Here is a 21,271-nt window from a genome sequence, read left to right as displayed (position 1 = left end):
GGGGTCTACAAACAATTCCCTCTTGGCTGTGCTTTTATTCACAAACATTTCACTGAGGTGCGCGCTCCTGCAGAGGGCAGTACAAACAGTGTTTTCTCACATGAGGACATGAATCCAAGTCCTGCACCGTGAGGGGAAATGCATCGCTCGTGGTGATGGCTGTAGTTGCTCCTGTGGAAACGGTTGAAACGGCTGCACCAGAACAGAAGGTATTCCTCGAGACAAACGTTTGTCAAAACACCTTCAGTAAAAACCTGAGTTGTACATAGTGATCAAGTAACAGAAGTAACAGAAGTAACACGGCAAAATATAATCAGGTAGATAAAGGGACTGTTGTAGATTTTAGGAATTACCTCATGCTAAATGTATTAAAATGTTAGCAGAAATGAGAATTTAGAAAAGCTTTCATGGCACAAAATCAAATACAACCGATGCAGTGAAGCTTTCTGACAAGGTTCCCATGCATGAACACTACAGCAGCTTGTCTGTTAGATTGGCATCCTGCCACACAAACTGCCAGAGCAGCTTTGCTTGACAATATGGGGAAATGCCAAACATTGTTTTCCTCTGTGGAAAAGTATTAGTACCTGAAGATAAACATCCTGTTAACAATCACCTCTGAATTAATTGTTTCCACTGTGAGAATCAGCCTGTGCCATAATGATCGTACACAAACACTGTGTTGTGCTGGAGATTTGATATTGAATAATTCCGCCACAGGTTTGAGTCCAGTGATGAATTTTACCCTCTGACAGGAGTTAATCAGAAATAGTTAAAGGAGGTGATGGTGCATTTTAAAAGCTACTAACTTCCAGTGCGATCAGAAGAAAATGTGAGACCCCCCCCAAAAACAAACAAACAAACAATCTTTCAAAAACATTCACATAAAACACACAATCCATGCAGTGCTTTTAGAGATTACAAACAACGCTTCTCCACACACATGTACATCTTCCTGTAGGGCAAAGGTCGCTGTTTAAGCTCAACTTCTTTTTTCCTAGACAGCATTTCCCAAGGAGAGTTAAAACTAAGCACGCATGTAATGTTGATTAAAAAGTGGTCCATTCTCAGAGTGAGTGTTTCTGTTTCCTTTTATGCTTCATTCCAGTTTCAGTAGTTCTGAGGAGTCTACGTGTGAAAAGAAAACAAGAACATATTTTGCTGGTGTTTCAATCCATAGCTGAGGGGAGAAGAAACAAATGAATTCAGCCAACAGGAGTAGACGCAGATTTTTTTTTTTCCTTCACTTATCATCAACCAGTACATTGTGGGCTTGTTTTGAAGATGATGAGACATGGACTCGTGTTGTCTTTGTCTCACTGGGATCTGTCCGGCACTATCTTGGACTCTCCGTTCGGTTTGTCGTTGGACTTCTGGGAGAGGTGCGTGGACACGGTGGCCGCCTGCACCACGGCTTTGAAACTGCGCTTTCTCTTCTGGACGTTCTGCTCCGGGTGGAAGATGATGACGTACACCTTGGGGATGTAGAGCATGCCCAGGGACACGGTGGCGCTCAGGCTCATGGACACCGTCAGCGTGGTGGTCTGGATGAACATCTGCAGCAGAAACACGGCAGGTGAGAGGAATGGCCGAGCACCCACCCTTGGTTATTACAACTGGACATACTATCAATTCATTCCAGCCAATGACTTCAACTATTCATTGGTGTGCAGTTAATAATTGATTCTCGTCATTATGCAGCTTGAATAAAACACACTTTATGTAATCTCATAGCTTGTCACAAAGCTGTCTTCATGATTTTTATCTCAAAGCACAGGAGGCAGTGTTTTTCCTCCGATGAATGATTTATGACCTGGTATATGTAGTGAGGAAAGGAGGCTCTATTTATGGGCTTTGACCACGTCTACTCCTCACTGCTCTTCCTCCTATTGCGAAAATCCAACAGTAATAATGAGAAGTGAGTTCTCCTGAGATCTGCCTCCAATAAATTATGAACTCATTATTCAAGCAAACTGTAGAGGTCATAAATAAATCAAGCCATACGTGCCATAAATAAGATATATTTGTGCCATAAATAAGTCATAAATTGTACAGTATCCTCAGCCGAAGTAGCACATCCTGGTATCTCACAGGCTGATGTCCGCACATTAAAATTGCTTTAATCGCCTTGCTTTCTGTCGCTCACTCTCATTGACCTCTCGATTTCTAAAAGGAGCCGTGGTGATTTATGGGGTAGATGGATTGACTTTATGAGCTTTGCCCGAGGCAACACGAGAGACCTGCTCAGAATCAGTGAATGGTTCCTCGATATGAAAATGCAGACATGGAGCAGATAAATCACCTCCTCCTCTACGTGGGCCCACACATGATGGGAGCAAAAGAGCCGCTGTTTTCACGAGCCGGACAAAAGTTAGAGACTATATTTAGCTCTTTTTCTAAGTAATGATTAATTGAATGGGATGGCTGAATTGGTCTACGAAGGGTCCCTGTCGTCCCTAAGCTCTTCTGACCTCCTTTCTTCTCCTCTCCTTCTTTTTCTTAATTCACTTCATATCCATTTGGAGGAGGTGAAAAGACTTTGAAAGCACCCCAGGCCTTAATTGTGTCTGCCTGACTGATTCATAATACAGTTCTCTATTTGTCAAAGCGTAACTCTATTTTTCTAATATTCCCCCAACAGACTCATACTTAGAGATGGCAGAAAATAGCCCAATAGCTAGTTTAAACTCTTAAGTACAGTGGAGGCGGGATGTCCTGTGAGTACAGCAGGAGCCAAATATGATACGACGGCCAACAATCTCCAATTTCAGAGGGATTCATTTGCTTGAGCTTTACTATCAGTTTGTCTTATTCATCAGCAGAGGCTTCCTTTCAAGCGTAGATGTTCAAACTTCCCATAATCCTAAGCACTTTCAGGTCAAGGCCAAGAGCTAGGACTAGGTTTAAAACTGAAGAACAAGCAAGTAGAGCTGAGATTATACTTTGTAATCTGTGTAAATTCCAGTAACAGAACCAGTGATGCCTGTGAAAATGTTGGATTTCCCACCTTCTCAGTCGACTGTGCCGTCCCAAAGAAGATGGGTACGAAAGCCAGCCAGACGATGCAGGTCGTGTACATGGTGAAGCCAATGGGCTTAGCCTCATTGAATGTCTCAGGAACTCCTCTACTCTTAATGGCATACACCGTGCAGGTGATCATCAGTACGATACTGTAGCTCAGACATAGGATGAGGGACAGGTCGGACATGTCACACTTAAGGACTCCTCGGGCCAACTCTGGGTTTGGAGGCTTCTGCTCCTCGTAGTCGATGATGGTGTGGGGGGGCATCACACCGAACCAGATGAACACCCCAAGTAACTGCAGAGAAAGGAGTGTTAGATAGCTACAAAAGATGTAGGTACTCTCTGTGAGATAAGCCCACTTACCTGTACTGAGATGAGTATAAAGGTGATAATCAGCTGAGAGGTGGGGCTGATGAATTTCGGAGGACTGACCGACTTCTTGCCCTGTTCGAAGATGCGGTAAATCCGGTTGGTCTTGGTGAGCATGGCAGAATAGCTGATGCACATGCCAAGCCCCAACAGCAGCCTGCGGAAGGCGCACACTGGCACACTGGGCTCAGCTATCATGAGGAAGGTGATGAGGTAGATGAGGAAGATGCCTGTCAGCAACACGTAGCTGAGCTCTCTGCCCGAGGCCCGCACAATGGGCGTGTCGTTAAAGCGTATGAAGGTCACAATGACTCCGGTGGTGGCCAGGATGCCCAGGATGGCCAGGAAGACGGGGATGATGGCCCAGGGAGAGCTCCACTCCAGCTTGATAATGGGTGTGTCCCGGCACCCAGTGCGGTTCTTGAAGGGCCTCATGTCAAACGGGCACATGTCACAGGAGAACTCATCCAGAAGGTACTGATAGCCATCGCAGAACTCACAGTGCCAGCAGCAGGGAACGCCCTTCACCATTTTCTTCCTCTCACCAGACTCGCAGGGGAAACTGCACACTGATTCGGGGACCTTGCGGTCACCACCTGACCACTGCATCTCCTCAGCCTGGAGTGGATACAAACATGCAGTCATTTGTTTGAAGTGAACAAAAAGGCTAAAAACTGATGCTAAATCAGTGATTTTACAGGCACAGTTTGACATTTGGGAAACAATTCAAATTAAATCTCTCAATTAGAACCTGTAAAATTAACATGTTATAAAAACCCAATTCTGTAGTATTCCATACTATGTCTTTTACATTTTGGGAAATGCACTTTTTTGCCTTCTTACTAAGATTTCAGTACTCCAAGTGTGTACAAATGCTAACTATGTAGCTAGAGCCATCTTAGCTTAGCATAAACACTAGATGGAAAAGGTTACCCAGACTCTTAATTCCAGGAAAATCCATTGTCCAGCCAAGATAAAGTCTGGTACATAACCCTATAACACAATAATTATTTTGTTCGCATTATACAATAACTCACAACATGTTATTTCATGAGCGTTAGAAGTGTTGGTAGGAAGATTTCGTTACTTCTGGACAGACCTGTTTTAAGTATTTATGCCAAGCTAAACTAACCCACTGCTAGCTCTTGCTACATAGTTAGCCTGAAGACATGTAGAGTGGCATCAATCTCATTCAACTGTCTGCAAGAAAGTAAATACGTGTATTTTTTAAAAAATCTCTTCAATAAGAAGTTCAAGTTGAACTCAAATGGACTAAAGAAAATGATTACATTGAGTCGGAGTTGGTTTGTCCATTGACCAATATCCTTGTAGCCGGGGTTGCTGACATTAGACAGTTGGTACTGGAAGATGTCGTACCGACCGGGAGCATCTCCATTCTCATTGAACATGACTCCAGTTCCTGCGCTGCCTGTTTGATAAAGACAGAGTTTTAATGACCTGTGCCCAACCAATAGAGCAATAAATGGAGCCAGAAGAGATCCAGGTTCTCTAAGCTGGATAAACAGTGGGAAACACCCAACACAGCGCTGAACACTTCTTGGGTTTGCTCTCCTCAAACCTGTGCAATCATGTGAAAACTGAGTGCAGGATGCTCTTTAGTGAAGGCTCTCCTCCATGCATACAGTCTTTCAGTGCACTCTGCTCTGTTGCCCTAACGTGATTGAATGTTCCTCTCAGGTCCCTGCAGGCGCTCAATCAGAAAATCTTCCATACAAGCCAAGGTCATTCAGCAAGAGGAGAGCAGTAAATAGGATGCTTTCATAGAACACTTTTTTCTTTTCCAAACTGTGACTTTCTCTTTTTTTATGAAAGACGAGGATGAAAAGCAGGAGCCTTGTGTAAAGCAAAGAGCGAGGAGGCAGCCCTAGGGAGGGGATGTGCTTTGAAGAAATGCGCTGTGTTCTGTAGCAAGGTACATTAGTAGAAGCATCTCAAGGCCTCCGTCTTTGAGCTGACCTCTGTTCCACTGTTTTCTTTTTAAAATTTGCCTCTTTTGAAACTGTCTGCAGCAACAGAGCAGCAGTGGAAAAGCAAAGGTTTTGCCAACACAGATCTCCTATAACTCAGGAGTTCTCATCCTGTTTAACAAAAAATCACACTTTTTTAAAAATCGAAAATCATCATGTTTCTTGGGAATGGAGAAAAATCACAAAATAAATGCGGAAAGCTCACCGTTGAAGCTGACAGAGTGGATATATTGAAGGAGCATTTGTCCTTCCACAGGGTCCATCTTCTCGCAGACGCCCATGAAGCCGGGGCAGAGGTCTATGTGCATGCTGTGTAAAGCGTGGGCCATGGCATACACAGCATCAATCACAAACTGCACCTTGCCCTCCTGTTCGTACTGAGAGTCTTGACTGATTCTTTCCTCCCCTGGCAGACGGTCAAAGTGTCACACAAGGCAAACTTGTTCGCACTTAAAATAATGAAAAATGTCATGTTCAAAGTCTTCCATGTGTGTTTGTATCATACCTGTACATTTTCTTCTGCCAGGTTCATATTTTATACCGGGGCGAGTTAGTTTGCACTTGAAGTCATCCTCCCAGAATTCTGCAAACCAGATGTTTCTCCTGTTGTTTTCCAGAGATCTCGTACTGAAGTACTGGTCAAAGCCTGAAGTGTTTCACAAACCAGAGTCCATTTGTGTTTCATTGAAAATGCTACACATCCTTTGAAATAACAGCTTACTGACTGATATGGTAGCGTATCAATAATCGTGCTGTGCTTAAATGAGAGAGAAAAAATCTGCCGACAGTTCAATCTTTAGAGCCAGAGTGAAAGTGGCACTATCATTCACATATCATATCAATCATTCATTTCCTTTATTTGTTGCACTGTTATTAGACTGATCCATCAACGTCTTATGTCACTGATATTCCTACTGCATCTAGCTGGTTTGAGTTAGATTCAATAATCTGGTTTTATTATTATTATTTTATTAAGTTGCCTTACCATCAATAGAGGCTCTTTTGGGAAGGATGGTGACAGCGCCCTCTGCCACCTCCTCCTGGTCTTGAATCGGGGAGCTTTTGGCCCCCCAACTGTCAGAGCCGACAAACAGAAAGTGTCCTGTCAGGTTGGCTATTTTGGCAGCCTGCAATACCCGCCTGGAAGAAGACAGAAAACACTTCTTTACACACATTTTCCATTCTACTCCTCTGCTAAGAGCCAAGTGTAACTAATTATCAAAAAAGTAGACTTGGCAGCCACATATAATAGTCCTCTTGTGCACATTTGATGGCTGATTTCCTTTGTCTAAAATAGCATGCGGCAGAACTTGACTCACTTGATGTCATCCTCGTTGGCAAAGATTATCACCCCACGAGCGTTAGAGGTTTCCATCAGTCTCTTGATGATTTTGTCAAACTCCCCATGTCTGGGTTCTCTGGGAATCTTTATGGACTGTCCAATGCACACCCCACCTGTAACAGACACATCAGAAATATATTAGCATTTCTGCACATTCCTGTTTTCTCACTGCACAACAAAACAATTATGTTCACATTCTAATAATCAATATCATAACTGAAACAGTAAAAAGCCTACTACTGATTACCAAAAGGATGATTAGTGTTATGGTGATAATATTAATATAGCGACTAAAGACATCTAAAGACAACATGCAGGTACAGTAGTCAACTGTTCTACATTGACAGTTATTGATACACATGATACACATAACCCCATATTGTCTGAGCAACTAGACACACAACCTGCTTCTCTGGATATCTGGAGGAAGGCATCTACGCCACTCTCTCCGTAGTTGCCCTCGGAGGCCAACGTGGAGACGTAGTTCCAGCCCATGGCTTTGACGATGTCCACCATGGCCTGGGCCTGGTAGGAATCAGGTGGCACCACGCGGGAGAAGAACTCGTATCGGCTTTTGTCGCTCAGCTCCGGAGCCGTGGAGGCGTAGCTGATCTGGGGGATCTGAGACACATGGATGGGTCAGTGGTGATCGGTGGTGAAAGAGATTATTAGGCCAATAGTGAATTCAAAGGTAAAAGGAATGACAAGAGGGGGCAGTGAACCATGTCAGAGGATGATGCACCACTTATTCACAGACAAAACCTTAACAGTGTCTAAATGGAGATCTTCCCCATTAATGCTGACAACTCAGAGTGCATTAAAATCCCCAAATTGGACTATCATAGAGAGATCATCTCTCGAACAGCCTGTGTTCTCAGTAATTCTCAGAACGGAGTCAACTTCACAGTGCTGATTTGTGCTGAGAATATGACCGGCGCCACGGTGAAATACAGATGGTAGGAGCCGCAGCGGTAAAAGCATTTGTTTGGAGGGAAAAAATGGATGAGAAGATTAATTTACTGGTGTGCTACTTCTTTAATGACACAGTTTATGTCGACAGTCTCAACCCTGACCCTGTTAATGCCGGTTCCCCAGGCATGGCTTAACGTTGGGCCCTCTGGAGGGGATGAGGAGAAAAAGGTAGACACAAGGGGTAGTGAAGGGAGAAGGAGAGAGGAGCGAGAGAACCATTTCACAGATTATCTGGAAGGATTATAGGGGTTTTAGTCAAATTACGTTAAGCACAGAGGGAGAGACAGAGATCAAGAGACTAGAAAAAGGTTAGTATTTCTCAGCTGTAAGCCATACAATATATTTAATTCTGATTGCCACGTGCAGCTTATATTTGCTGCTCTGTTTCAACCCCATCAAGATCAAATTTACAAGACATTCTTCATGTTGCAGAGCACATCTTCAGCCAGAGGTGAACTTTCTCCGACTCAGAGCTCTACCACAGCTGTATAAGTGACCAACACATGCACCAAGAGACATAAGACAACAGCGTCCGCAAGAGTCTGCCTCAGAGAAGTGACTCAAATATTTGCATACAAATTTGTTCTAAACAAGACGACACATAATCCTCTCCAAATTAATCCCTCGGAAGCATCTGCACCAAATCACTCACTAAAATCAATGAGCCGTATCAGTAACACAGGAAGTATCCCGTTGCAGTCCGGTCCTGCTGAAATCTACTGACACTCAATAAGTGAGCGAAGCTGCTCAGGGTGTTTGTGGAGCCAAGCCAAGGAAATGACAACGTAGTTCAACACTGACATAACGCACGTAATGTACTGAACACTGAAAAATCTTCTGCAAGGGAGCAAGAGAAAGAGATTGTGATCAGCATGGATTTTACATGCATGTATTTTTATGATCTTCAAGAGTCAAATGTATTTCAGGTTCAGGAAAGCTGAATCAACAGCTACTTTAGTAAGTAGTATATTATCATTATTTTACAACAAACTGTTTGAGAAAATTTGATTTAACTGTACAATCTGTGTTATTATAACTGGAATTATAAATATTGCAAAGCATTGAAACAGTGAATTACTCAAATTTAAAGCGATAATAAGAAATTGCAACTAATAAATATATTTAATTCTCAGTAAATCTATTTGCCTTCTTTAAATAAATGTATTGTTTTATGCTGTAAAATCTCAATTAAGGAAAGAAAATAAAAAGTGCATCTTCAATTTGCTTATTTGATGTGAATGGTCAAAATTTTTATTAACAGTGATGTAAAACAGACAAAATTCTAAAATCTTCACATTTTAATTGCTATTTAATTTAATTGCTATTTAATAATTTCAACAGTGATTTGTAATTTTATAAAAGCTTTGTAAAAGGAAGTTTAGTCCTCATATTGAATGAGCTAACATATGTAAAAATAAAAAAAATTAAACTAATTAATTAAGACACATTTAAGGGTACATATTGAATAATAATACCGCAGAGGTTCTGCTCACTTATTGCGACACCAGAGTTATAACAGTGTCAGTGATAGATGCTGAAGCATCTCCCGTTCTGCCTCAGAGCAGATGTTCAACATTCAGCGAATGTCAGTGAAGAGGCATCCGCAGTCCGGAGAGCAGCACATATGGACAGTAGGAGGAAACACCATTTAGCTAAATCTACTCCACACCGGCCACAAGTTGCTGTTATCCTAGAACCAATGTCATCCCACTTCCCTGATGCTCTATTTTCAGCCCACGGTCCTGAGCTGCTGAGAGGGGCTTAGTGGAGGTTGGGATCTATAATTCTGTAGTTAACATCTGCCCTGTATGCAAGCCTCTCCTCCTTGAATCCCAACTCAGCATCCTTATCTGAAGAACGCTGCAACAAGTAGCATCCTGGCAAGTCGAAATACGTTTTTATCTCAAACAAGTTTGGACAATTTGATTGTGTGTTTTCAGGCAGATTTCTGTCCGACTATGTCAGCGAGACGAGAGAACATGACATCATATGGGATTTACACCGACTCAATGTCCTGTCATCGCTGTGAGCAGTGTAATCAATTATCAGAGGTCATCTATTAAAGAAAGAACTGTATACCGAACACAGAACATGGATTAGCCTGCAGAGGCCACGCACCCACGACAATGGACTCACAATCCCGTGAAATGTAGCTGCCATCAGTGCAGAAACTCATCCAAATTATTCAATCGTTTTAAATGACGCTCGTGTCTGTGCAGCAGCCACATGATGGGATGTGCAGTGTTATCAGTCCAACCAGAATGAGATGATGTTATTAAATTTGAGGAGTTCTCTTAATTAGGTTTGTAACATTCATAACTGAACGGCAATGAAACTTAACCATGTTCATGCTGCAGAAACACTTAATTAATAATAAAATAATGACGACCAAGGTCCTCATTCATCATTTAAGAGTGGACTTACAGTCAAATCAATAAAGCCTATACATGTGCACCTCCACCTTTTAACTAATTTAACAATCACAGATAAGTTCAGTCGGAGAAAATTGAAACTCTGCTTGTTGCAGCAATAAATCAACTGCGGTCATCTATCTGAGCACAACTGGTCACTGACATCACCAACATATGTTACACACTGATCATACACAATATTATACACACACATTTTTGATAGTTGCACCCACTTTTACGCAATCTCACTTGATGCCCTGCTCTTACTCAGTGATTCTTAATCTTTTGTGGCCACTAATCAGATCCAATGGCATTAGTGTGGATATGAGCTGTTAGCAGTTCCACCAAAATGCGATATTTGTTTTCTTTTTTAAATTATTCAATTTGAAAGGTTTTTAAATTCTTCACAAGCAAAGTAAGCTAAGCTCAAGAAAAAAAATTATATGTATTTTTTTTTTTTCTTTTACAATCCTTTTAATTATCAGATCACTCAGAAATATATTGAGGCCAATGGGGGATCCTGAAATGTTGTGAGCCAAAGCTGAACTTGTGCACCTTCTCTGTGAATAGATTCAAAATAAGGGATCAGTGAGGGACACTGGGTTCATGAAAAGGGGAAGTGTATCAGACATGTTGCCCTGTCATACTTAGTGAAAGAAGGCTCACCGAGAACAGTCTGAGCACATTGGCCACCATGATGGACACCGCGCTGCCAGATGCCCCGATCACCCCGACCACCCTCTCTGGTTTGGGGATGATGGGGGGCTCTCCGTTCGAGCAGCGAACGTCCGAGGTGTCCTTCTGGATGAGGGCCTGGACAAAGGTGAGAGACTGCTCCAGGGCGTAGGTGTCTCTGGAGCAGGTGTCCAGGATCCGGGCCCCCAGAGTGATGTTGGGCAGCAGGTCTGGGTCACTGTTGATCTGGTCCAAAGCGTACAGCATGGCCTCCAGTCGGTGGATCCCCTTCTCTCTCTTAACCTCCCCGCAGGGCACCCCGGCAGGCCCTCGGGAATGCACCGGGAACAGGCCGCCCAGGGTGATGTCGCCCTCGATTTTGATGGACTGGGGCTGGGCGCCCTGCTGAGCCCACGAGCTGGGGATGGTACCCAGCAGCAGCAGCACCCACAGCAGCCCAGCCCACATCCTGTGTCCACATAGTGACCCGAGCCAGGAGCACTGATGGGAAGAGCGGTCCTCTGATGTCATGATGATGACCAGCAGAGGTACTGACAGCACCAGGCCACTCCCTCTACGTTTGACACCTGCAGGGGACAGTCACAGAGGGGCGTCAGGGTCAAATCATCTTCTCATTATAATCTCTATCTTAGTCCGTGTTTTACTGACAAAATGCAATAAATTCTACTTCAACTTTTATCAATATCTCCTTGAAGTTTACCCATACGAGTTGTAAAGTTTCATCACATTATTGTTTGTATTTTAGTTTGATCTGTCACACCACCGAACATGTATAACAATGAATCACTTCGATCACTATGCTTTTTCCCATGTTTACACAATGCGTCAATACATAATATGATATGTAATAGTAAACCTGCCAATGGCTCTGTGGAGCCAATGGGGTCCTTTATAAAGTAACAGAGTGTAGAGATGCTGTGGGACCTCACATATTATCTTTTCATTACACTGCACCTGTAATCGGACATCTGCATTAGTGAACTAAATCTGAGCGAAGAAAAAATGAGAAAACATGAAAAATAAGATACATATATGTGTGTGTGTGTGTGCCTGAGGAGCTGATCTTGGTCAGCGTGCAGGATGCCACAGAGTTAATAATGGAGGCTTTTATCACAGAGAGCTGAGAGCCAATGATGGAAAACACTATAAATTTTGCAGAAGAGAAAACATCAACTGAACCTTCGCGGCATTTCATGCTCCAAAAGCTGCAGCAGGTTAATTATATCTGCATGAGGATCACTGACAAAATCCACAGTAATCAACTGAGCTTAGCAGAACATACAGGGTGAGGATATTTCTAATGTTTCCAGGCAGGATTCAGACATGCGGAAATATCTGAATGATCATTTTATTAAAATCTTAGCAATTCATCCAAATATGTATTATGTTTTATATTGCAATCCATATTTAAGCTGCATTCATATGAGGCTACATCTTTCTATGTTCACACTGGGCTCATGAAGTTTAATTCATTATAATAAGTAGAAAATATTCTCGAAATCCATAAGAGCATCATCTGAATATGAGGAAATCTAAGCTGCATATTCCACAGCTGTTGCAGGGAAAATCTTCCCTCTGAAAAAAACCCTACCAAAAACATGCACGTAGAGGAATTACTTCACATAAAGAGACTTCTTACCTGCCCATTCTTCATCGACCAGTCTGGATTTTATCCATCACACGAGCTCCTCCACACAGGCCTCTATCCATGGTTCCAAAAATGTGATTATATATGTAGAGGCAAGGCTCCTCTATCCTCACCAAAAAGTAAATCCTCTAACATCTCAGACAGCCTTCTCAATGCACTCTCAAAAATCACCACAACACCAAAAACAATAGTGAAAAAAACCCAGGAGAAGTAGTTGTGATTTGACTGACTTTTGAGGCTTTAGGGTATAGTATCGTGGCAGAGTCGGGGGAAAGTGCAGAAAAAGCGCAACATTATAGCAGTGAGATTCTACAAATCACTGCCAAATCCCTTAAAAGCTCTCTCCCTCTCCCTCTCACTCTCACTCACTCTCACTCTCTCTCTGTGTGCATCTCTGTCTAGGCACTCCCCCCTCACTCTCTCTCTCTCTCTCTCTCTCTCTCTCTCTCTCTCTCTCTCTCTCTCTCTCTCTCTCGCTGTTGAACCTTCTCCTCCCTTGCTCTCTCAGTGCACTAATGGCCACAGATTGGGATTATCATGCAGGCGTCTGTGAAGAAAGCACTAGGTGGACTGGCCCATATTTTTTTTTTTTTTTTCCATACGGCTGAACCAAATGCAGAACCCCTCCCTCCCCCTCTGCGATGATGGAACTCTGTCACTTTGAGAGATTAGATGAGCAGCGATTTGATTCATGCTCTCTCTCTCACACACACACACACACGCATACACACACTAAAATGTCCCACACATGCACGTACACACACACTAACATGTCACACACACACACACTATCTCTCTTCAACACACCTGTCAACACAGGCTCACTGGTGTAGCAGAAAATAGGAATGTGCACCACAGAATGCAGCTGAATAAGATTTATTATTGATTTCTGTTGATGCTGTGGGAGAAGATCCCCCCCCACAAACAAACACAACACACACACACACACACACACACACACACACACACACACACACACACACACACACACACACAGATCAGTTTGCAGCTCATCATCTGTCAATTAGGAGCTACAGCGCAGCATCGCTATCGCACCCTACTGGACCAGCACATATGCATATCTCAGAGTGAGCATCACCTTCTATTATGTTATATTATGAAAAATAAAGCACACAACACAAATATTTTGTTTCCCCTCTGAGTTACCTTTAATTTTAAGTTAACATCATCACATATTGTAAAACAAGATGTAATTTCTGATTTTAAAGGTAAATGTGTAAAAACGACTGGACCTATGTTACATATGTGCTCGGTTGTGTTCTTACACTTTCTCAAAATGTCTCCAGCATTTTTCAAACCTTGAGAAATCTGTCATTTTAATCCCAGTAACAGTCCGTCTCATGTGGACGCCTGTTAATGGCCTCATATCCTTCCTGTTTTGGAGAGGAGACCTCTGCAGACAATCCAGCTCCTCCAAAAACCCTCCTGAAAGATTAACACTGAGGGAGTAACTGTCTGCAGTGGTGGAGAAGAAAACAACTACCATGACCCCACACTACTCCAAAATGTCACCAAAGTCCATCTTATACTATTGTTTTGATTGCAATAGCAGCACAAATTACACATTGTGAGTTTTAAGTCTGCTCAGTGAACCCCAGACATCAGAGGTCTGACATTTACTAGTGCCTGTGTTAAATATGAGACTGATTGTCAAGAACTACCCTAAGAAGACAGACTTCTCCAAGCCGTCCTCCACTTTGGTGTACTCCAGGTGAGATTTGAAGTATTGGCTTTTGTATCGCGGGCTGCTCCGGACGTACTCCAGGTAGTCAGGAGTTCCGGGGCAGATGACGTTGTCCGCCAGCAGGACGCTGCCTTTCCGGAGGAGGCCGCACTCCTGAGAACAAAAGCAAAGTGAGCGTCATGGCAGAACAATCACAGGTCAATTAGAACAACATGAGCCCAAAGGAACTCACCTCGATCAGCTTCGTGTCAGGAAGGTAGCGATCCTTCCAGTGATCCAGGAAAACCAGATCAAATGTTTTAATCCCAAACTGCTCCTTCAATTTGGGGATCCAGTCGCCAGAGGCGCCTTCGACTAACTGCACCTAGAAGAAAGAAATGCACCATCTTCTGATTCTGACTTGCAAACACAGTAAATCATTGATTTCTCTGTTTACGTAGAAACATCAGACTCAACCTTCTCCTCTACTCCTGCCCAGGCAATGACTTGACGAGCAACTGCAGCATAGTCTGGGTTAAACTCAAGAGTGATGAGTTTGGCGTGAGGGGGCAGCAGGCTGGCAAGCCGCACCGTGGAGTAGCCACAGTAGGTTCCCAGCTCCAACACAGTGTGTGGGTTCACCTCAGTCACCACTGAGTCCAGAATGCAGCCTGCGGCACCAAAACATGAACATACGGCTCAGTCATGTGAGGTTCTGACTTCACACATGAGAGCAAACAGAAAAAACAGCACCTTTCTCATCCCCCACATTCATGGCCCACTCCTTGTGTCTGCAGAAGTGATCTATGGCTCTGACCACGCTGCGAGGGTCCCCTCTAGTGGCATTCTTCTGAACTGCACTCAGGAGCCGCTGAGGAGAAGGAAAAACAGTCACTGATCACTCATAGTTAATAATTCATTCATTAATGCTTCAAAAGCTTTGGGCTGCCATGTTTGACCCAACTTTTAAGCGATAGGTCCCATTAGTTGGTGTCTGTGCTCTTGTTCTTTAAACTATTTTCATTTCGATTTTAAAAACAGAATAACATGAAGGAACAATTTGCAATTAAATTAAATTTGTATAGCCCCAAATCAAACATTAATTATCTCAAGGCACTAATAAGGTCGAAACCTGAAGTTATTGTAGAAAAACCCAACAGTTCCGAAAACAAGGAAGCACTTTGGTGACTGAAAAGAGATAAGTTAATTTTTAACAGGAACAAACCTCTACAGCTAGACTCAGTGTGGGCGGACATCTGCCTCGATCGGTTGGGGTGTGCTTTGTGACTTCAAACTGACATAGTCGAGTCTTGTTATGACTAACAATTTGTCTGTTTGGTATGTTTATCCTTACTTAATGGTTTTAAATATTATTTTTTCTATATTACATTGACTTCTTGGCCCCAGGAATACATTTAACTGTGGTCGCACATTTCTCAGAATTGAGTCGCCAATAATAAGAATTGGTTTCTCAGTGGGTTTGTCGCTGTGTGGGGAAATTTGATTTGAAAGGTGATCTGGTTGGTGGTGAACCAGGAGCTTCAGTTTGGTGCTCAACCTCTTGTTGCGCTGCCTGGTGCCCCATCCCTTTCTGCTCTGTCATCCAAAACTCTGCTGACCAAATAAAGCTAAACTGGCCTTCCTCAGGCTAATACTTTTCTTTTTGCAAAGATTGAAAAATGTCTAAAGAAGACTGGTTAATTTCCAAATGTCCTCTCTACTTGCATTTAGTTGAATTGGGGGCAGTTGGGCTTGGTTTAGATACTTAAGGACTCATTCAACAACATACTTGTTTTGTTCTGACTGGTTGTTGGGGAGTCCCAACATCTGTTGGGTCATATCAATCTATTGGTTGGTTCATTAATGCTCCTGATTGTTGTAACAACTGTTTTTAGGGTTTAGTGTGGATGTGAATTCTCCTGGAATGGGATGACAGAACAGTTTTGTTGATCTAGTTTTGTAGACGGATGGTCCTCCCTGTAAATCCCTCATACAAATACACTTGTTGTCCTAGAAGGAGTGTCCCTTATATTTGTAGCTGTAGGTCAACTGCTGCTGTCTGCTGCTGAGTCACGAGCACAAGTGAACCAAGTGACATTGATAACAACCCTACAGATGTTTAATAACCGATTTTTTAAAATGTCAGTCAGAACTACAGAAACGTCTTGGAGGATCGTGAGAGATGAAACATATTTAAGATCGACCGTATCACCCAGTTGCTAATCAGAGAATATACATATACATCTATCTGCATCCATCCATTATCTATACCACTTATGGATCTAAGTGGGCTGGAGCCAATATATACATGTATTAACATACAAATCTAGATTTGTTTATTTTTTCTTTTGATTAATGGAAGACTGAAGAAGCACGAACCAAAATGATGTAGTCAAAAGAAAAGAAAGAATTCTTCCCAAGAAACAACAAACACTTGCCATTCACATATTCGTACCTATGTTTGTGCCTGTTGTGTGTGTCACATGATGCTAAGACTGTGATCTGCCCTTCCTTTTATGGTCTGTTAATTTACTGCATATGTTATCAGTAGTTTTTTTTCCCTTATCCTCATAGCGTGCTGCTCATGAACTTTGCAACATTTTCCCAATAAAATAACAATGGGCTTAATTTGTCTGGTATTTTTACCAATGGAATCTATTAAACCTTTGTACTGTTCACCAACAGATGTAAAATGGCAAATGTAACTTTAGTTTATGAACAGCGGCTGTGCTTCAGCTGTCAGTGATCATGGGAAGTGATTTGTTTTTTTGGCCACCAGTATGTTAAAGGTGTAACTAATAGCATTAACAATGGCCTGGGTACAGCTAAGTAGTGGTTGGATGTAACAAAGTACATTTACTGTACTTCTGTACTGTGCTCAAGTGCATTTTCAAGTGTCTCTACTTTACTTGAGTAGCTTTCTTTTCAGATACTTTTCCCTTTTACTCCACTATAATATATATTATATAAATGTTTACAATGCACTGTGTAACATGTTAACAAAGCGCACATGCAGCAGAACCATCTCTTTTTTAATCAGGTTGAAAAGTTAATGTGGTAACATTATTGGCTGCCTCACAAGTAAAACGTTTGAGTACTTTCTCCACCACTGCAGTAACGTAACCAGTATGCTCAACAGTCAGGCAGAGGAACACTTTGATATTTATTTGGAACTGTAATCCCAACTGTGCTTTATTTTTAATCTATTCCTGACCTGCATCTGACTTGTTTTCTTAAAATCCATCTTATGAGGAGTTCTAAGGTGATTAACTTAATAATTAAAGTTCAACAATGTGGAGCAAATGAACATGATTTCTGACAAAACTGATTTTATTGGTCTTTCTGAGTAAAGGTGCAGTTTTTAGTTAGTCAGTCTGTCAGTCCACCACTTTGTTTCAATCTGAAATATCTCAACAAATATTGGATGGATTGACAATCATCGTCCCCAGAGGATAAATCTCTGTTGCCTTGGTGATTCCCTGAACTCATGTCCCTCATAGGAAGAAATAATAATAAAATACAATTCTTATTAAGTAATAATAATTTATCTTTGATGTTTCAGACATTCCTGGCCAGAAAAGAGCTAGAAAAGGATACCCCTGATTTCATGACAGCTTATGACTCAACAGATGCTTGTTTTTCAAACAGACTGAGAATCAGCATGTCAAAGAAGATATATATCTGCATGGTATTAGCCAGAGGGAACTCTGTGGTTCAGAAGACTGGAGCCAACGGTCTACTCACTAATCAGTCATTCATCATGTCAGTTATTCAATTCATTCACCTTTTGCATATACTTATTGATAGTGTTAGAAATGAGTGATTATCCTATAAAGTCAATTAGCTACTTATGTAAACAATGCTCTGAAGTGAAATCCACACCCGTGGATCTCTGTTGTTAGGGATGTTGTTACATTATTGTGTCATTCCAATTCATATTTAATGGATCATGGTGGAAGGAGCTTGTTGGACTTTACGCTTAAATTCCTGAATGAACAATTCAGATGTTGTAAAATTGTTGTCCTTTCCCTCCAACACAAAGACAACAGAGTGCAACTGCCTCTCAGAGACCTGTCCTCCTGTCTCCCTGTGGTTTAAAGACATTTCCTCATGTATGGCATCAGAAACATTTATGTTTAACCTTCAAAGAAAGCTGCATCGTTTTGATACATTTTGGGCTGATCGGTGCCTGTTCCGACACCAACCGGTCAGAAATAGGTCAGCTGCACACCTACTTCAGACAGACTCGACTATAAAGCTGGATTAGAGCCCTAAAGAGCCCTGAAATCACTTCTCCTAACCAAACAATACTTTCCATATGGACTGAATTATGGCCGTCCATATCATATATAATGTGTATATAGTGTGTTGTCCTTATTGCTGATTATTTTCTCATTATGTTTATCCTGTTTTATGAGAACTTTTAATTAAATAGTGAGTGTATGTTCTTGGCCTGCAGATGTGTTTGTGTATACTCTTATTAAATGCTGTAACGTCTTTCCTGTAATTTTCTACCTGAACAGTGCCACATTTCAAGCCCCTGGAGGGTTTTTAGGTAATTCTCCTTCACATATAGCATATTTTAATTTTTTGTATATGGGGAAATTAGTAAAACTAAAACCCTGAAAAAGCTGAGACAGCTTGCAGAACCCGTGTCACCAGGCATCCGACAAAGCTTCTGGTAAATTCCACTTGTAGTCGACATAAAGGTTAACAACCAACTACAGCTTTGCATTCCAGTCAGAGACGTCTCCACAGCACACTGACACTGATTCAAGTGGGTTACATCCATTTACTCTCATTCTGCTCTAGATGACGGGATCGTTATATAATCCTATGTTACCATATGTTATCACAATAATACAAAAAACTTTATATAGTACTATTTAATTTCATTAGTTTAGTATATTTTACTGATGGCTGCCTCACCTTCAAGGTTTTACATGGCATTGCATCTCCCTCACTGGTCAGTCTATAATGCAGGGGTCTGTCTTGTACAGCACAGACGGAGCAAGTTTGAGCAAAGAGGCTTTTCTCAGTCTGAGCCACCAGCTATTGGAATAGCTCGCCTGATTTGAAACAGTATTAATTATCTAACCTTTAAATACGATACAAATAAGACAAGGCTTAAATCAAACTTATGATTATGTATAAATATTACACTTTATCTTATGTTATTTACTTAACATGGGTATTTGTGGCTTTGTGTGTGTCTGAGTGTTGTATTGTATTGTTTGATTTATATAATGTTTTTCAATCATGCATTATAGCTTGATTTTATCAGGTGTAGTGTTTATTTATGTTATTTTTAATCTGCCGTAGTGTTTTAATGTATGTGTTTGTTAGTTTTGATGGTGTAAATATAATGCACATGAAATATCCATACATATTTGTAATTATAAACAATAGGTCATTTTATTTTATTTCAGGATGCCTTTTAAAAACTGGATTTAGGGACAACAGATGAAAATTGTTTGCTTTACTTTTTTTTGTGTGTTGATTAATGAGACCTGTAAATAAATAAACAAATACAAAATAATTACCACATTATTAACACACCATTGTATTTTATCTGCAAAATTACTCATCTTACAGTATATTTTTTATTTCATCACTGCTAGTTTAGTTTAATCATTTATTCCACTCTGCATCTCTGATTATTAATCGGTCATTACAATTATCCACCTAGTAGGAAATTATTGATTTGTTTCTTTCATTTGGACCTGATTGTTGCATGTGTTCCTTTTGAACAAGAGAACTGAGCTCAATTGAATCAGAATTTTGGGCTTTCTTGTCTGAGACTGATCAATTTGATTAAATTTGCTCTTGTAGGAGCTGGCGCCTTTTTCTTAACAGGTGTAAATCTGTCATTATGCTGCAGTGTGTTCGGTCTGCTCTTATCTTAGGTGAGTTGTGTGTAGTGAAGGCCCACCTGAGGACGAGTGGACTGGGTCAGTGTGTCCAGCATGCGCTCCACGATGACATCATGCCAAAGCAGCGCCAACCCGCCATGATACTGAACAGCGGCAGGGATCACCCATCTGTACAGAGCATACAGAAGCGCTGCTCCGCCGGTGCAACTGTAAATAAGAATCAGCCACATCCTGCAGAGCACATAAACATCATTTCAGCCTGGTGACACGATGCTGCATTCAATGTGATGAGAGGCTGTGATGAATGAAGCACAGACAAAGTGCAATAGGAAGACATCTGCATGAGATAAATGAAAGCTCTCTCGTATCTCCCCTCATGCTCCCTTTGTGTCAGCCTAATGAGATGGGTGTTTACTGTGCAGTGTACAATACTGTCGCTACTTCTGTTTTCATTATCTGCTGCTGCTCCAAGCTGCACACACACACATCCCAGTCAGATGATATCACTGTAGGATATCATTTAATATCAGCTGCAATAAGCGCTGGTAAACACACACATACACAACCCAGTGATCTGTGTGTTGATTTCCCTTCTCTCAAGAAGCAACTGGTCTGTTTAGATATGTCAGATGAAATGGGAAGAACAGAGCAAATGAAGGAGGAGAGAAGAGAGATGGCTGTGTGTGTGGGAAAGCAGTGAAAAGCAAGGCTGGAAACAGCTCTACCTTGCACTAATATATAACTGTGAAAGACCAATGGTGGTTGAGGTAATTCCTTTTGATCTGGAGTTTGAGTTGCATGGCAACTGGCCGCGGGTTAAGAGCTGTGTCACAACAGGCAGAACGAGCGCACAGACTTTAACCTTTACTTTGTCTTTCTGCTAATAAACAACAAGATTCAGACACTGAAATGCAGCTTGATAAACACACACATATATATTTGTTATCATCGTGCAGAGTCAAAATTGCACAATACCAAGTCACATGTTGTGCATGCTACCTGACTGAATTCAAATCATATGTAAATCACATCATAAAAAGTTCTCAAATGAAGGAACAGGATGGAGAACAAGAATAAAAAGGTTAGAATATCAAAGAGGTGCTTATAATTGAAGCTACAATGGATTATCTGTTATGAAACTGGCATATATGAGGAGAAAAGCTTATTATAATACTGTTCTATAAGCTTTTCTTCAGTCCAAAACAGGAATTAAACCCAGTCTGAGCCCTGCTCCCTCTTGAGCAAAATGCAAACACTTATCAGT

The 21,271-nt window shown here is 41.6% G+C and overlaps 2 protein-coding genes across 2 annotated transcripts in view; both read right to left on the bottom strand.

The window, feature by feature from the left end:
* Nucleotides 1-15: 15 nt before the first annotated feature.
* grm6b (glutamate receptor, metabotropic 6b) lies at nucleotides 16-12,900 on the bottom strand. Its single transcript, XM_035152243.2, has 11 exons — nucleotides 12,442-12,900; nucleotides 10,773-11,368; nucleotides 7,128-7,344; nucleotides 6,701-6,836; nucleotides 6,367-6,521; nucleotides 5,887-6,027; nucleotides 5,587-5,787; nucleotides 4,683-4,822; nucleotides 3,388-4,011; nucleotides 3,008-3,319; nucleotides 16-1,556 (listed from the first exon to the last, which is right to left on the bottom strand). Exons 2-11 carry the CDS (start codon nucleotides 11,310-11,312, stop codon nucleotides 1,317-1,319), a joined length of 2,706 nt encoding a protein of 901 aa, XP_035008134.1. The 5' UTR covers nucleotides 11,313-11,368; nucleotides 12,442-12,900; the 3' UTR covers nucleotides 16-1,316.
* A 695-nt stretch (nucleotides 12,901-13,595) lies between these two features.
* comtb (catechol-O-methyltransferase b) overlaps nucleotides 13,596-21,271 on the bottom strand; it is a 7,980-nt gene continuing 304 nt past the window's right edge. The window contains exons 2-6 of the mRNA XM_035151971.2: nucleotides 20,067-20,238; nucleotides 14,888-15,005; nucleotides 14,612-14,805; nucleotides 14,388-14,519; nucleotides 13,596-14,308 (exon numbers count right to left, since the gene is read on the bottom strand). Of these exons, the coding sequence (XP_035007862.1) occupies nucleotides 14,129-14,308; nucleotides 14,388-14,519; nucleotides 14,612-14,805; nucleotides 14,888-15,005; nucleotides 20,067-20,238 (796 nt within the window). The 3' untranslated portion in view covers nucleotides 13,596-14,128. The remainder of the gene's footprint in view (nucleotides 14,309-14,387; nucleotides 14,520-14,611; nucleotides 14,806-14,887; nucleotides 15,006-20,066; nucleotides 20,239-21,271) is intronic.

This window comes from Hippoglossus stenolepis, chromosome 3 (assembly GCF_022539355.2).
Source record: "Hippoglossus stenolepis isolate QCI-W04-F060 chromosome 3, HSTE1.2, whole genome shotgun sequence".
Lineage (NCBI taxonomy): Eukaryota > Metazoa > Chordata > Actinopteri > Pleuronectiformes > Pleuronectidae > Hippoglossus > Hippoglossus stenolepis.
This window is presented reverse-complemented; position numbering and strand designations above follow the sequence as displayed.

Excerpts from the sequence above, each read along its gene's own strand:
- grm6b (XM_035152243.2), bottom strand. The coding sequence starts at position 11,312 with ATGACATCAGAGGACCGCTCTTCCCATCAGTGCTCCTGGCTCGGGTCA. Across the intron at positions 6,837-7,127 it reads CCAGATATCCAGAGAAGCAG|GTGGGGTGTGCATTGGACAG; the intron begins GTTGTGTGTCTA and ends TGTCTGTTACAG. Across the intron at positions 6,028-6,366 it reads CAAAAGAGCCTCTATTGATG|GCTTTGACCAGTACTTCAGT; the intron begins GTAAGGCAACTT and ends GAAACACTTCAG.